Consider the following 16,437-nt stretch of genomic DNA (forward strand, 5'->3'; position numbering starts at 1 on the left):
CTGCTTCCTTTAAACCTGCCAATTAAAGATCTCTGTAGGAAACCAGTTTGGATGATACCCTGGATCCCAAAAGGATCCCGGACCCCACCAGTCCCCTGGTTCTCTGATGGCGCTCAGTGGGCAAGCACGCCAGCTCCCTCCCTCCCCCCAGGATCTGTAAACATGAAAACTCTTAAACTTTCACTTTGTGGTTAGGTTGTTGCAGCTTTTCCTGCAGTGTGACCCTTGATGGCAGGGCCACCTGAGGGACCTCACGCAGGTGATGTAGGTGGTTCCTCTCTGGTGGCTCCTGGGACAGTAGTAGCTCCTGGCTGAGCTGATAATGAAACTCAAAAAGTTTCATTCAACCCAAAGGGAATAATGGGGACATACCTCCCCCTGACTCCTACCCTCTGCCCACAGCCTGACATGTGATACCCTGGCTATAAACCTGTGTTGGATTAACCAGGAGCCCCTCACCGAAGCTCTGCCAGGGGGCACAAGGGGCTTTTCGAATGTAAATGACCTGATGATTCAGGATCTTATGACCAGTGACGGCGGGGGGGGGGGGTGGGGGGGGGCTGTCACTCTGTCACCTTTCGTCATACCCTTTGTCCCCAGAAGGCTCTGCTGGGCCCTAATGAGGCGTTGGAGGGAGGAGCAGGGGTGGGAGGGGCGGGCAAGAGGGAGGGGTGGGGAAGAGGGAGGCTCCTCTCACAACTTAAAAGGGGCTCTTACCATTTCCTCCCCAGACAGGGGTAGCTGAGACTGGGGCCCAGCCTTCCTGTGTGGTTTCAGTCGCCGGAGAGTGTCATGGACCTGGGTGAGTAAACCTCCCTGTGAGACAAAACAGGGAATAGCACCGGGGTCCCAGACCCCAGGCAGACCTAGTGGAGTCGGGGTGGGGTGGAGGGCATCAGGAGGTTTGGTGGGCATTGGTGGCTACTTCCAGAGAATGACACTCTAGAGTCCCAGGGAGGGTGCACCTGCCCTTTCAGACCCAGGAGAGCAGGCAGCCATTGGGGCCAGGAAGGACCAGGGGGCTGAGGGGGTATCTTTCTAAAATAGCAAGGAATGGAAAACTCAGCAGGGTGGGGCTGGGTGGGTGACCTGGACAGAACCTGTTCTTGTGAGGCCCCCTGAGACCCGGGGACCAGTTTCAGCAGGGGGAAATCCTCCTTGGAGGGCTCAGGACCTTCCCCCCTCTTCCCAATGCTCTCTCCCTTCTCCCCTGCTCACTGGGAGTCTGGATCCCTGTGCGGTTGGGAAGTAGTCAATCACAGGTGACTGTGTTGGGTGCACGGTGCGGTGCAAAGCAGGCGTGGTCTGCGGTGCTTTCTCTCTGCTGTGCAATCCACGGGCTTTGTACCAGCTCTGCCACTTGCCTCTTGCAAGTTCAGGGATAAAAATGGAAGAGCTGGTGACACTCAGCTTAGAGAAGCCATAGCCAGCCGTCCAGCACAGCCCCTGTCCCTGATCAAACCCCCCTTACTCCAGCCAGATAGACAGCCTCTGGGCTGTAGAAAGCCCTTCTTCTGGTCTAACCTGGGTCTTGACTAGAGAGGGTACAAAGGGAGCCCCAAGTGGGTGCTGAGTGGGTCTTCCAGCCCCAGACACCCCAGTTGTCAATCTCAGCTGCAGAGTCAGTGCCGCCTAAAGCAAAGAAGGCCAGGTTCTTAGATGGCTCGCCACACCAGCAAGCGAAGCGGCCTCAAAGCCACAAGAGGTTGGCTTTAAAAAGTGAAGGTTCCTTGGTGCTGTCCTCACACCCTCCTCGCCACACCACAGCCCTTGCCTCCTCTCTGCCTTCCCCGCCCACCCTGAATCCTAGGTCTGGACCCAGCAGACAGCTGTGGAAGGGGTACAGTGGACCCCCCATCCACCGCCTGTGAACTCCAGTATCTTGCATTTCTGCATCCTGGGTGCTTTGGGGATTAAGTGGCAAATGTTTGTGGAATGGATGGACGGACGGACGGACGGATGGATGGATGGATGGATGGAATGAATCAAGAACTTCAAGTGGATTTTCAGTTTTGAAAATCTCTTCTAACTTCTTTTCCCAGTCAGCCTGCCCCCTAAACCCACTCCAAGGAATCCAAATGTGCCAGCCACAATCCCCGAGCGCCCATACCACCCACTGGAGATGGCTTCCCTGTGTTGACCACTAAATGATTGAAAAGCAGCTCCCCTGGAGCTAAGCTGGTCAATTTCCATAGTGTGAATTCTCCTGCCCTGCTTGACCCCAGGTGGTCAGCCACCTACTTAACACACAGAGGGATGCTCTCACAATTGGCTCCAGAGCATCTAGGAGCGTCCCCCTAGACTAGGTTTGGGGACACTAGACCCCTGGTCCTGGAGGAAGTGATGTTCTTGCTTCCTCACTCAACTTGAGAGAGAGCCCCAACGGCCAAACCCGAAATATGGGTATGAGGAGAGGCCTCTGAGAAGCTGTGCTCAAAAACGGGCTCTGGGCCGTTGGAAGGGTGGCTGGGCCACAAAGGGTCTGTTTTTCGATATTCGTCTGCCCAGGAGGGAGCGAGAGGTAGATGAGGAGGCACAGTTTCTGTTACACAAAATGAAAACGCCACTTGAAGGCTGAGCCGGACTTTTTCGCGGCCTTTTTTTCGCAGTTTGAATGAGCAACCCTTTCACCCTCCCCACTGTCAGAATTCTCAAAAGCAGAGAAAAGAAAATTGACCTGCCACAGACTTGTGTGTCACAGCGTGGCCATACGTGGTGGCGAAGGAAGATGCTAAAGGAATTCAGGGACGATCCCTCCTCTCTTCCCTCAGAGGGGAAAGCTACAGCCTGGGTGGCTATGGAAAAACCTCTCCTCTTTACCAGGCACTTTCTTTCAGTCAACTCTCACGGATTGAGGAATCCAGGGAAAGCCAGTCAGGGGAGGAGAGAGACATATATGTCAACACACTACTGTAGCCGAGAGAGAGAGAGAGAGAGAGAGAGAGAGAGAGAGAGAGAGAGAGAGAGAGAGAGGGAGCGCATTAATGGGGATAAGGACAAGATAAGGAAAGAAGTGTGATCATAGGTCAGCAGGGCATTTAAGTTGGGTTTTGAAGGATGTGGAGGAGTTGTCAAACCAAATGAGGACAGGGTCCAGGATATGGCAGGGACATCAAACTCACTGCCATCAGAAGCCAATAAGGTAACTAAGGTAGAAGGCTATAAGATCTAGGAAGGAGAGGGGAGTGGAGTGATCCCAGCACTGCAGGCCTCCCCTAAAGGCATCCACATCAAATAGTTTTAGAGCTCCATGCAGCACACAGAATACCCTGGGTACTCGGGCTCAGGAGTGGTCAACTCTGGCAAATGTAATAAAGGCAAGAAAGAAGCAAATTGAGGGAGATAGGAGAGGAAGGTAAAGGTACCGTCCGACCAATACTTACAACTTCGCGTGGCATCACTGAGAAGTTCGCACTTTATCTTGAAAACAATTGAGGAGCCAGTGAAGATTTTTACTTCTCAATTAGGTGAACTAAGGGACTAGATTTGTGTTTTGGAAAGAGCTGCAGAACCTTCTATCAGACAGGACCAGCTCTGAGAGATTATGGCGAATAGAAGCAACAGAACATCCAGGTGTGGTGGCGCACGCCTGTGGATCCCAGCCACCCAGGAAGGTGAGGCAGAAGGATCGCAAGTTCAAGGCCAGCCTCGGCACCTTAATGAGATCCTGTCTCAAAATATTAAAAACAAATGGAAAGGGCTGGGGAGGTAGCTCAGTGGTAGAGCATCCCTGGGTTCAATCCCTAGGACCATTAAAAAAAAAAAAATAGAAGCAAGAGAACTGAGTGACCAATGGTTACAGAGAGTGAGGGTTGCCTTCATGCTCCACAGAGGGCCACGTACCCAACAGGCACATCAGGAATGTAGCATAATGCAGTGGTGAGAGCCCAAACCTGACTATGCCATTCACATCTCAGATCCATCTCTGAGAAGGCAGCTGTGTGCCACCAGGCAAGTAGCTTAACCTCTCTGGGACTCTGTTTCCTGGAACGTAGAATAAGAATCACAGGGAAAGCCTTACAATACATTGTGAGGGAGAGATACATAAAGACTAGGAGGCAGCACACCAAAAAAAAAAATGGTTTCCAGAGTCAGAAGGTTCAAAGCCCAGCTCCACCACTAGCCATTCAGGTGACTCTGGGAATGCTACTACTAATCTTGCTGTACTGTTTCTTCATTGGCAAGTGGGGACGATAGCGGTGCCAATATCTCAGGGCTTTTGCAAGGATGCAATGAGACCTCACAGGTAGGCGGTTTCATTGGCTAAAGCAGAGAATAGAAGTGACTTCACAACTCAGCCATGTCTCTCCTGTCCCTGCCTGTGTAGAATGGGTCCCCCAGGCCTCCTATCTCCTCTCTAGATCCTTGGGGCTTTCCTGCTTCTGCCCTCCCACTCCCCCACCCAGGAAAGAACAATTCCAGAGAGGAAAAAGATGGGGAGGCTCTGGGGCCAGATAATGGGCAGCCAGGAGTCCTGGGCACCTGGAAGGTCTGGGAAAACTTGGGAATGGGGTAGGAAGGAGCCAGTAATCTTCTCCTCCCAGACTGGAGGTTTCTCAGGACGGGGGCTCCGGTTGGAGTTCTAGGGAAGTTTACACTCATGATGCTCATTACTGGAAATTCAGGAACTCAGAAAACACCCAGCATCTAGGTCAACTGCTCCTCAACGTCCCTGAGATTGGTGCCACCCAAGTTGCTACCCAAAACCAGTCGCTTTATGACTTTTAACAGACAGGAGTGATCTGACTCGTGGCCACTGACCGGGTCCCTGGGCCACACACCAGAATTCCCCTAAGTTCCCCTATTAACTTTCCTGAAAATGGTCCGTCCTGGACCAACAAGAAGCCTGCTTATCCCCCAGGCCCAACACACTTGGAATGTGAAATCACCCACGTACACGGGCCAGGACCCCCCATCCCCTGTCCCCCACCCCCACCCCCGCTCCATACTAGCAAAAGGAATGGGACGGGGCCCAGGAAAAGGGCAGCCAGAGTAAAACAGAAACAGCACTTGCTCCTTGTATTTCACCTCTTGTGGCTGATCAAAACTTTGAGGTTTCTCGTTCTCGGTGACAGTCAGAGCTGGCTTTCTCTAGAGTAACCAAAAGACTTTGACGTGTTTAAAGAAACCTCGAACGCTGAGCATCAAGATGAGTCAGGGAGGGTAGGCGGTGCACTGGACCCTGGAGAGAGTGTGGTTAGGCGGAGACATGTGGCCGCAAGCTCAGGGGTTCCAGAGGTAATTCAGTAAGAAAGGGGAGGGAGACATCAGAGCAGGATGCCACACGGAGGCCCATGCCCACCAGGACTGTAGATGCTCAGGCACGAGTGGGGGACAAGGGGACTGTGAGTTCCTGTCCCCAGTATTCAAAGATGCAGCTAGGAAGGTATGTCCAAATACACGTGGCTTGACTGCCATGGTAAGCACCAGGAGCTTTATCCTTAGGGTTGGGTAGAACCCGTGGGAAGACACCATGGGAGTTGGCATCAGAACTATGCTTTAGGGACAGGCACGGTGATGCACACCTCTAATCTCAGAGGTTCTGGAGGCTAAGGCAGGAGGATCACAGGTTCAAAGCCAGCCTCGGCAACTTAGCAAGACCCTGTCTTAAAATTTAAAAAAAAAAAAAAATTTAAAAGGCTGGGTATGTGGCTCAGTGGTTAAGCACCCCTGGGTTCAATCCCTGGTTCAAAAAAAGAACTATGCTTTAGGAACCGTGTCTAGCAGTAACATGCAGGATACTTTTCTTGAGGTGGGAGGAATATTTTCTTATCTATGTGACCGGATGCCGTTCCTCCCTATCCTAGGAACTCCCAAGCACAGAATCCCCAGCCACAAGCCCTGTGCCTGGAGCCCCTAACTGCAACCTGGGTGTCATGCAGGAGTGCTCCAGCAGGTGGTGCTGTGGCCAAGGACACAGACCCTCGGGCTTGGGCTGCTTCCCTAACCTCCAGAGGGCCCTCAGTCTCCAGAAGATGCCTGGAACAGGGTCCCAGGCATTTCTGGTCCCTACTGAGACTGGAGCAGCGAATGCCTACGGGTCCTGCCTGAGTATTTACAGGTGCTATCACAGTGAATTTCCTGTGGGTCAGACCCTGGCTGGGAACCGAGAGTCAGGGGACAAGGGGGAATTCCAGGGGTAAAGAAGGCACAGCTGGTGCCTAGGGGGTGTTCCCAGCCTGCTGGCGGGATGACACTTCTACATAAATGGCTCTGTCAACTGTCCTCCCTGCTCAGCCTGCAGCAGGAAATATGTTCTAAGGCTCGGCCACAAGGCCAACTGAGCATATCCAGGCCCTGTGCGTTGAAACCTGGCCTCTCCATCTGCTGCTCAGAAGCAAGGAGAGCCTCCTGACCTCCATAGCAGGTTCCATTTTCCTGCCACCCCCACCCCCATCACCCCACCCCACCCACGGGGGGTGGAGGGGGGACTGGCACTGCTCCCCTCCTACCAAGCGCCTGAGGCATTAGATTAGGGAACAAGTGAAAGAAAATATACACAATTTTAGAAAAAGAAATATAATTACATCATAAAATAGTGACCACCCATCCCCCAGGTGTCCTCTCAGACCCATGATGCTCCCTCCCTTGGAAGGACAAGCAGGGCATTCATCCATTCATTCTCAGGCACACAATTCCTGGGCTTGCACCAGGTAAGAGGGAAGGGATTCCTGCCCCAAAGGTAGGCTCAGGGGACCAATAATCAGTGCTAAGTAAATGTCAGTGAATGAAGAAGTGTTAGGGGTCCCGCGGGTCCTTACAGCACTCCCCTACCATGGAAAGGCAAGTGAAGTAACCTCATTCCTCCAGCCTGTCCTGTGAAATCCCCTAGTTCCTCGGCCCACCTGGCCAGGAAACACTTGAGGCTTCATATGAGGCTGCTTGCTCAGCTGAATACCAAGAAATGCTCCCTGGACCAAGGGACCCTGGCACCGAAGTAGGGCAGGACTGTGTACACACTCCGGGGCCTTGCCTTCTCTTCCTGCATCTCACTCACTGGAAGGCACCACTGAGACCCTGGGGTCAGGCAAAGATGGAGTAAAGGAAGTCCAGAGAACATCTGGGACTCTTGGGGGGAGGGGTTGGGCCCCATCCCCCCAAGACCACCCTGGGGACTTGAGGGACAGTCAAGTTTCCAGTAAACTCTCCAACTCCAGAAGAAGCCCAGCTGGGCCAGGGTCAGTGGTGGGAAGCGCCTACCCCGTGTTCTAATCCTGGACCTGGGAGTGGAGGAAGGAGAGGTGAGGACAGGGATGCCGGGCAGCAGGCCAGGTGTTCAAAAGCACAATCTGGTTCTGATGTTCTCTTTTGCAAACGCAGAGCCTGGAGCTCAGGACGACGGTTCCCAGCAGCATCACCCCCTCCGCTGCTTTCTTTAATAACAAAGGGTCGTCCCTGCCAAGCAATAACTTTCTTGCCTTGTCTCCTACAGGGAAACCAATGAAAAGCGTGCTGGCCGTGGCTCTCCTTGTCATTTTCCAGGTGAGATTTCCTACCAGGGAACGCTCTGTTCCCTCCCCGACTCTCCCCTCCCAAGCCAGGAGTGCTGTTGGAGAAGCTGGTCATTTGCTAGAAAGAAATAAAAGGCCCAGACAAAAACCCACCTGCCATTCATTAAGCTGATGACCACCCTCCTCTCCATCTGTTGAGCAACCCTCCCCTCCCCTCCCCCCACGAGTCCCAGATGTTCTCTGGACTTCCTTTATTCCATCTAAATTAAAATATGGGGTGAAGTTATTTACCACCACCTTCCCTACCCCACCTCCAGTCTCCCCACCCAAGAAACTCGGATTGAGCTCTTGGAGAGAGAAGAACCGCAAAACTTTCTTCTCCCACTGGTTCTGCACAGGATCCCTGTCCTCACCTGGTTTTGCACATATGTGCACACAGGGAAGATGCCACGTGTGAGCAGAGAAAAGAAACTTTGGTCTGGTGACCCAGCTACTATTCTATCCCCCTCTCCCTTCAGTCCAAGGCTCCCCTAGAAGCCCCACTCTCTGTCATGAAACTGAGACCCATCTGGCCCTGCTGTGAGGATGGGGAAGAAAGATGGGGCCCAGACAATGTGGGGGAGGGTGGATGGAGCAAGCACCCCACAGGGGCCTGAACTCTGCAGGAGCAAAGATCCCCAACTTGCAGGTTTCCATTCCTCAGTCCCACTTGATGGCAGAAGATGCACCCCGTCAAGGGCCAGAGTCAGGAAACTCCTTGCGTTCGATCCGATCGTTTCCCCTGTTGGTCGGGGTGGGAGCGCTCTAGGGCTTGGGGAACAGCCGGCTCCTCCGAGGCCACTCTGGAGAGGCCGTGCTTCAGAACTGGGCTCTTCCCCAGGTCTGGTGGCCAGAGGGGAAGCTTTCCAGGAGCTCAGGCCAGAGGCAGGCCCCAAGCTGGGCACTGTTCCCAAAACCCCATCCCAAAGGCCCCCCGGAGCTTGGACGGCAGCCCTCAACCTGGCCCCCTTCCCCATCTCTACTGCCTCCCTCCCTCTGCCCTGTGCTGCTGGCTGGAAGGCTGGGGAGGGGATGAAGACAGCTGTGGCTCATTCTTCTCTTTCTGGGGAGGGGTGCGGGGGGGGGGTGCGGGAGGAGGCTCAGACAGGCAGGATGTGGTGAGGCTGTGGGCTGCAGAGGCATCAAGGCTGCAGGGGGGTTGTAGAGCAGGAGGACTGGGTGGGGGAGCACGCTTCACAGAGGCTGTGAGTACGACCCACCGTCCAAAAGGACTGAACCAACCCCCTTAAGCCTAGGGATCCTGGACCTAAGGCCTTGTGTCTTCCTCTGGGTGGGCCAAAGGCAGCCAGCTTCCTCCAGGACCCCCAGGCTGCAGCCACGCCAGGAGAGGGGAAAGGGGTTGCCACTGAGTTTCCTTCTCAAGCTAGCAGTGCCTAAAGAAAAGCTCCTGGACACCATTTCACCCTCTCCTGTCCTCATCCCTGGACAGTGATGAATGCAGAATGTGGATTGTCATTGAACTGCTAAGAGCCCGGTTCCCTGAGGAAGAACCAGGAGTTTCCTGAGGCCGTTCTTCTAGAGCAGGGCCATCTATCATTGTGCACAGCGGCACTTGTGCCCCCTCCTTCATTGATAAAATCACGGCAGGCTGCTGAACCTTCACCCTGTCCTGCAGACAGGCTAAAAAAAGCCCAGAGCAGCTGAGCCCTGCTGATTGGGATCTGTCTGCCGGAAGAGAGAGAGGCAGAGAGGTGGGGGGGAGAGTGGGAGCACAGAGGGAGAGTGGGAGAAGAAAGTCACACTTCCTTCCAGGGGCACAGCTGCCCACGACTCAGCCACAGCTGAGGAGCACTCCCCCCACCGGGCCCTGTCATCCAGTCATCGACTCACAGAGCTCAGTGCCCTTGGGCACGCGTTGCCTGAGCTCCTGCCAGAGTGCTAGCGGACACCAAGAATACATAAACGTCTCCAGGTTGCTCACCACCCGGGATCACAGCCTTCTGCCCCAAACCTGGGGCTTCTTGTCCTCTTAACAGGAGTTTTGCCGCCTTCTCACAGCAGGTGCTCCTCAACCTTGACCCCAGGGTGGACTTTTCCCTCGAAATCCGAGGCATTTTAAAGGCCCCCTGGAAAACTCCACCAGGTTCTAAAGGAGGCTCCAGAAGAAAGACACACACACACACACACACACACACACCCCAACCTCACAGAGTTTTCAGGGGACAAAATAAAACTGTAAACATGAAAGGGTCCAAGAACCTGGGCTAGGTGCCTCACCACTAGCATGTGCAAGAGATAGGATTCACCTCCATTTCACAGTCAGGAAAACTGAGGCTTAGTGAGAGGAAGTGCCTTTAACCAGTTCGAGGCTCATTGGACCCCAAGGCCGCGACTATTTCCAGCCCACTGTTTACACATGTGAGGCTGAGTGTCTCAGAATTGGCAAAATCAGACCCTTGATCCTGATTGGTAGAAATCTAGAATCCTGGGCCCCGCCCAGCTCACCAAATTAGGGTATACCTTTGTTTTGGGGTTTGGTTTGGTTTGGGTTTTGTATCAGGGAGTGAATCCAAGGGCACTCAGCCACACTGAGCCAGCCACACTGAGCCACGTCCCCAGCTCTTCTTCTTTTTTTTTTTATTTTGAGACAGGCCTCACTACACTGCAACAGCCAGTTGCTGAGGTTGGCCTTGAACCTTCGATCCTCCTGCCTCAGCGTCCCAAGCCGCTGGGATTACAGGCATGTGCCACCATGCCAGACAGGATAGACATTTTAACAAGATCCCTAGGTAACTCATATGCATGTTAAAGTTTGAGATGCAGTGATTTCAAACCAAAGAAGTGCCTGGAGAGTTTAGGAAAAATACAGATTCCTAGGTCCCATTCCCTGAGATGCTGGTTCTCAGTTAAGGTCTGAAAATTTGTGTTTCTATCTTGTTCCAGGAGAGGCTGATGACAGTCCACACTTTGAAACCACTGCTCTAAGATAAATCCCAGCCAGATTTGGACCCACCTCACTAAAACTGAACTGTTTTCCCTTATTTCCTTCCCCACAGGTGTGCTTGTGCCAAGATGAAGTCACAGATGATTACATCGGGGACAACACCACGGTGGACTACACCTTGTACGAGTCTTTGTGCTCCAAGAAAGATGTGCGGAACTTTAAGGCCTGGTTCCTCCCCGCCATGTACTCAGTCATCTGCTTCGTGGGCCTGGTGGGCAATGGGCTGGTGGTGTCCACCTACATCTATTTCAAGCGGCTCAAGACCATGACAGATACCTACCTGCTCAACTTGGCCATGGCAGACATCCTCTTCCTCCTGACTCTTCCCTTCTGGGCCTACAGTGCAGCCAAGTCCTGGATCTTCGGTATCGACTTCTGCAAGTTCATCTTTGGTATCTACAAAATAAGCTTCTTCAGCGGTATGCTGCTGCTGCTTTGTATCAGCATCGACCGCTATGTAGCCATCGTCCAGGCTGTGTGTGCCCACCGCCACCGCGCCCGCGTGCTTCTCATCAGCAAGCTGTCTTGTGTGGGCATCTGGATGCTGGCCACGTTGCTTTCCGTCCCAGAGCTGCTCTACAGCGGCATCCAGAGGAGCAGCAGCGAGCAAGCCTGGCGATGCTCTCTCATCACCGAGCGTGTGGAGGCTTTGATCACCATCCAGGTGGCCCAGATGGTGATTGGCTTCCTGGTGCCCCTGCTGGCCATGAGCTTCTGCTACCTTGTCATCATCCGCACCCTGCTCCAGGCGCGCAACTTCGAGCGCAACAAGGCCATCAAGGTGATCATTGCCGTGGTTGTAGTCTTCATCATCTTCCAGTTGCCCTACAATGGGGTGATCCTGGCCCAGACGGTGGCCAATTTCAACATCACCAGCAGCACCTGCGAGCTCAGCAAGCAACTCAACATCGCCTATGATGTCACCTACAGCATGGCCTGCGTCCGGTGCTGCGTCAACCCTTTCCTGTACGCCTTCATTGGTGTCAAGTTCCGCAACGACCTCTTCAAGCTCTTTAAGGACCTGGGCTGCCTCAGCCAGGAGCAGCTCCGACAGTGGTCTTCCTGTCGGCACACGCGGCATACCTCTATGAGCATGGAGGCCGAGACCACCACCACCTTCTCTCCATAGGCAGCTCCTCTGCCCAGGGGAGAGGGACTTCTCCCAGGGCCTAGGGGTCAGAGAGCAGATTCAAGACACCCATCCAAAAGCTGCTGAACGAAAAGCAGTTCTGGCCATTGAAGTTGACCTCAGCGTAAAAACCAAGAGTCCCAAGAGACAGCTTGACCCCAACACTAGCTACCTCAACCAAGCCTGCCAATAAAGCTGTTGTCCCCAAACCAGACATCAAAAGTGAAAGTGGCGAAACCATCTGCCCCTCGTGAGCAATAGTGAAGGAGACGGGACTGATGGTGGCAGGGGCTGCTGAGTCCCCTGAATGAACCTTCTTCTCAGCTAGAAAGAAGCCATCCCAGAGACTCAAGGGCAGAGGCCAGGCCTTCCAGAAAATAAGACTCTGTCTCCAAGACCAAGATTTTGGCGAAGCTTCTTAGCCTGGTGAGAAAGGGGACAGGTCAAACCAACTCTGTGAGTCCCCTCCTCCATCTCTCTTTTCCACTGTCAGCAAGGCAACCTCCTAACTGCCCCGAGAGCATGTCTGCCCTTCCCCTGCCACCAACAAGGAAAGGTGGTGTTCCCTGCAGGCCAGGCCGGCTGCCCCAGCCTGACCAAGCCACTTTCCCAGCCAAGCTCTGCAGCAGCGATGACATAAGGTCAGGTCTCAGCTCCACGAGGATGAGAGGGGAGGACAGAAAGGTTGGAGACCAGAGAGGGTGACAGTGCTGGCTGCCAGATGAAAACTGTCCTGCTCTTCAATTCATTAAGAGAGCAAATAAAACTTTGCTTTGAGGAAACGACAGCTTTGAAAGAAAGAGGCTAAACATTCTTTTGTAAATGGCAGATGAGTGTGTTCTTTTGCAATGTCCCACACCCCACCTGACCGCCCCATCCCCCTCCTCCCCATCCTCATTTCTCAGAGAAGCTCAGAAACATGAGAACACTGAGCTGTGCTCTGAGCTCATCCAGTGACAGCAGCCCAAGAAGCTGAGAGAGGGTTGAAGGAGGATAAGGACAGGATGTCCATCTTGTGAACGCCCTTCCAGAGAGCAGGAGATGGAACCAAGCCTGTGCAGTCACCAGTGAACCAGAGACTCCAATCTGAGAGACCACATTGTTCCAGTAACTTCTCTGCCTGAGAACTATCTTGACCCTCAGCTGGATCTGCCCTGTGCCAGCTCAGCCTGGAACTAGAGCCCTGACCCTTGTCAGGCCCCAAACTTGTGTTTGGAGGGAGGGCTTTACCCTGGGCTCAGTGGTCACAGAGTCTAGAACGAGGCTGATGAGACAGGCTGGATGGGACCCTTCGCTGGGTGCTTAAAATCTGGGACCACCCAGGACGCTCCCTACGGGCCACTTGTTGCAACGGTCCTCCGTGGCATGTGTCTTGATCCACTCTGAATGCAGCGCTAAACTCCAGTCTGGGTCATTGTTAAATAGTAGAAAAGTGTTCCTCACAGTTCTGGAGGCTGGACAAAGGGCCTAAAGGGCACAGCAGGTTCCCGTTAGCTCTTTTATAAGGTCATTAATCCCATTCATGGGGCTCTGATAACCTCCCCCTCATCGGGACTCTCCCAGTAATGCCACTACTTTGGGGTTCCAACACATGGGTGGCAAAAGGACACACATTCAAACCACAGAGGTGTAGGTGTTCACTGCAGAGGATGGGAGGGAAGAACAGATGCTGCCCCATGCACAAACCAGGGGTCCATGTCACTGGTAGCCTGGGCCCACCCGGAATCCTGACTTCTCCAAACCAAAGAAATCAGTCCAACCTGTGAGGTGTAGGATGTATGTTAAAGGCCCAGCATGCACATGGCTCTGGGTCCCAGGGGGCATCCGAGGGAGGGTTGAGACCTTGGCACAAAAGGTGAACCCACAGATTTTCCCAAGCCAAAAGCGCCTCCACTGGAAATGGAGCCTGCCTGGCAATGACGCCCATTCTCTGATCTCGTAACCACATAACATTACCCTCCTCCGCAGGACGCATGGGGCTGGGAGGTTTCTAACACGATTTGTCAGGCTGCCTCCAAGCCGGGAACTGGCGCCTGACAGGAATGAGGCTGGCACAGGGGGCAGTCAGCATGCAGGCATGCAGCGGTGTCCGCGGCAACGGCATCAAATATTAAAGGTGCAGCCGCAACCGAGTGTGCGTGCGACCGTGGGATGAGAAGGCGATGCCATTGTGCAAGTGTGTCCCCAAGGGGAACCTGCCCGAGCGTGTGTGGGGGTGTATATCCTAATGAGGTTAGTTACAGATGGGAAAACAGCCCTCAGTTCCTGCAGGGAGGAATGTAACAAGAGCCATCACGGAAAAGGAAGCCCAGCCAGCCCCACAAACACGCCACCCCAACTTCAAATACATTTTTCTAGAATAACTGGACGTCTCCAAATATTTACAGAGACAACAAAACCCCCAGCCACGTTAAATCCCCAAACTGCTGTGTCTCAGAAATTGAGACCCCAGCCCCATGTGGGTCCAAACCCCACTCCCTTACCCAGGGCTCTCGTGAGCCTACCTTGTGTTGGGGGGTAACCCCTGGGAAAAAGGAAAGGACCACCCAGGGCTTCTCTCTCTCTCTCTCTCTCTCTCTCTCTCTCTCTCTCTCTCCCCCTCTTCTTCTGTTTCATACAGCTATCCTGCCTTCCTAGGTTCACGGCCCCCAGGGTCCTTCTACGGTTTCCTGAAGTTTGCCTTCATTCCAGCCCCTTGTCCCCCTCACCCTCCCTGGCTACAGCCACAGGCCAAGTCCAAGGCATTCCCAGGTCATGGAGCTGCCCTTTCAGCTAGAAGCACCCCGTCTCTTTATCACAGCTTCATAGAGCTGGAAGGGACCTCAACATTCGGCAGGCCAACCCTCATCACTCTCTAGATGGTGAAACTGAGGCCCAGAGGGAGGGGCTGACATTCCAGGAGAGATATCACAGCTCAGGGAGATTGCTTAAACTCACTTTGGGAGCTCGAGAGTCTGGCAGGACTGCCAGAGGGTGGGGGGAGCCGAGGTTCCGGAGCCCAGCCAACTTCAAATCTCATCTCTATTGCTCCCCATCTGTGTGACCTTCAGCTGTTGCTCAACTGCTCTGAGTCTCAGATTTCTCAGCTGCAAAATGGACAAGAATTGGGTAAACATGTAGCACAGTGCCCGGAATGTTGAGCGTGGTGGTGGGGAGCTCAGACTCTTGCAGCCAGTCTGGTTTGAATCCCAGCTGCACTGCTTGGGCTGGTAACTTAGCCCCTCCGTGCCTTGTTTTCCTAATCTGTATAATGGGATTATTAGTAGTATTGACCTCCTAGGGTTGTGATGTGAAATAAATTATTCATATAAATAAAATGTTGTTGGGTGTCACTTAGGAACATTTAAGAAATGGCAGCTTAAAAAAAAAAAAAGAATGCTGCTAACCTCGAGGTAACCAAGTTCAATCCTTAGCCCAATTTCCAATCTCATACAATTAATCACAATTTTGGGATTAGTAGTCTGGCCTTCCCACCAAGCAGTCCAGGTGAGACAAACAAGCTTACCTGAGGTCTATCAGAAGCTCTTGGCAACACTAGACCTGAAACCCAGTTTCCTAAAGGTCCCATCCAGAGCACATCCCACAAGAACTAGCAGCACTAGCTCCATCATTCCCACTACCTGTGATATGCCTCGTACTTCCTGGCAGGCACCCTTCCTTAAGGAAAACCTCTCTCACCCCCTTAAATAGTTCCTGTCCTTGCTGTGGAGTCTGAGAAAATGAATGGAATATGGCAGCAGACCCAAAGGAAATCAGGCAACGGATTCCCCACCTGGTGCTGGGGAATGGAACCCAGGGCCTCATGCACGCTGGGCAAGCACTCAACTACCAAGCTACCCCTGATCTTAAGAAAGGAAGTGAGGCTATCTTCCCCAAAACTTAGGTACTTGGTTGCATTTCTGTGTTGAGGGGTACATGGAAGGAAGGAAACAGCCCTTGGAGATGGATGGGAGCTTAAGCCAAAGGAGATGAGGGAGGGAAGTGATTCTAAGTGGGACAGGTGGGGCAGGGGTGGGTCTAGGGAATATATGCTGGGACCCCAACGTGGAGAGTGTCTTCAGCGGGTCAGTGGATGTCCCTGTGTACACACATGCATGTGCACATGCTCACTCGCGCATAATTTCCCCAGGCCTCCCAATCCCAGGGGGGGAAACAGGGGGATACACAGGTGGGCCCGTGGCCTTTTCTGCAGAGAGAAGGGTCAGAAATAGCCGAGTTTCCCAGTCTGAGCCCCTAGAAAGCCTCAGGGGGAAGAAATAAGTACCCTCTCCCTCAACTCAAAAAAGCAGCGCTGTCAGGCATCAAAACAATGAACGTCCAGCCCCCACTCCATGGGTGCAGATGCCTGAAGGGGCCCAGCTACCCTGTGGTCATCCCAGAGTGGCTGTGCCAGTTCCAGGGCCCAGGCAGACTCACACAAGGGCTCTGCCTGCAGAAAAGACTCCTGGCCAGAGCTGCTTAACCCATCCTTGGCCCTGCAGCTGGCCCTGCCCAAACTCAGAAACAAGAGAATGTGAATTCCCCTCGGGCTCCTCTCTCTGGGTTGGTGAGTGACCAAATTCAGACATCTCTGTTGTCAAGTCCTTCCTCTCCCGAGGGTGCTTCAGGGATGGCTATAATCTTACTTTGCTCTATTGTCCACAAATCCCAGGGGCTTGGCTGGCAGGGCTGTTCTAAGTGTCACACACAGTTTGACCTCCAGGTTCTCAGCTCAGGGTAAATAAGCACCTCCCTGCACAGTCTGGGAGGGGTCAGCCTGGCCAGGTCCTTTCTGGCTCCATTCCCTTTGAGGCAATAGGTCCTGAGGACAGATGCCCAAGTCCACTAGACCGAGGGCAGGTAAAGCAACTCCC

At 53.4% G+C, this 16,437-nt stretch overlaps 1 protein-coding gene across 1 annotated transcript; it reads left to right on the forward strand.

Annotated features, from left to right (window-relative positions):
• The first annotated feature begins 674 nt into the window (after positions 1–674).
• Positions 675–14,901, forward strand: Ccr7 (C-C motif chemokine receptor 7). The gene is made up of 3 exons (XM_015495759.2): positions 675–802; positions 7,433–7,482; positions 10,508–14,901. Exons 1-3 carry the CDS (start codon positions 793–795, stop codon positions 11,582–11,584), a joined length of 1,137 nt encoding a protein of 378 aa, XP_015351245.1. The 5' UTR covers positions 675–792; the 3' UTR covers positions 11,585–14,901.
• The last annotated feature ends 1,536 nt before the right edge of the window (positions 14,902–16,437 follow it).

The sequence above is a fragment of the Marmota marmota genome, unplaced genomic scaffold (genome assembly GCF_001458135.2).
Source record: "Marmota marmota marmota unplaced genomic scaffold, marMar, whole genome shotgun sequence".
Classification (NCBI taxonomy): Eukaryota; Metazoa; Chordata; class Mammalia; order Rodentia; family Sciuridae; genus Marmota; species Marmota marmota.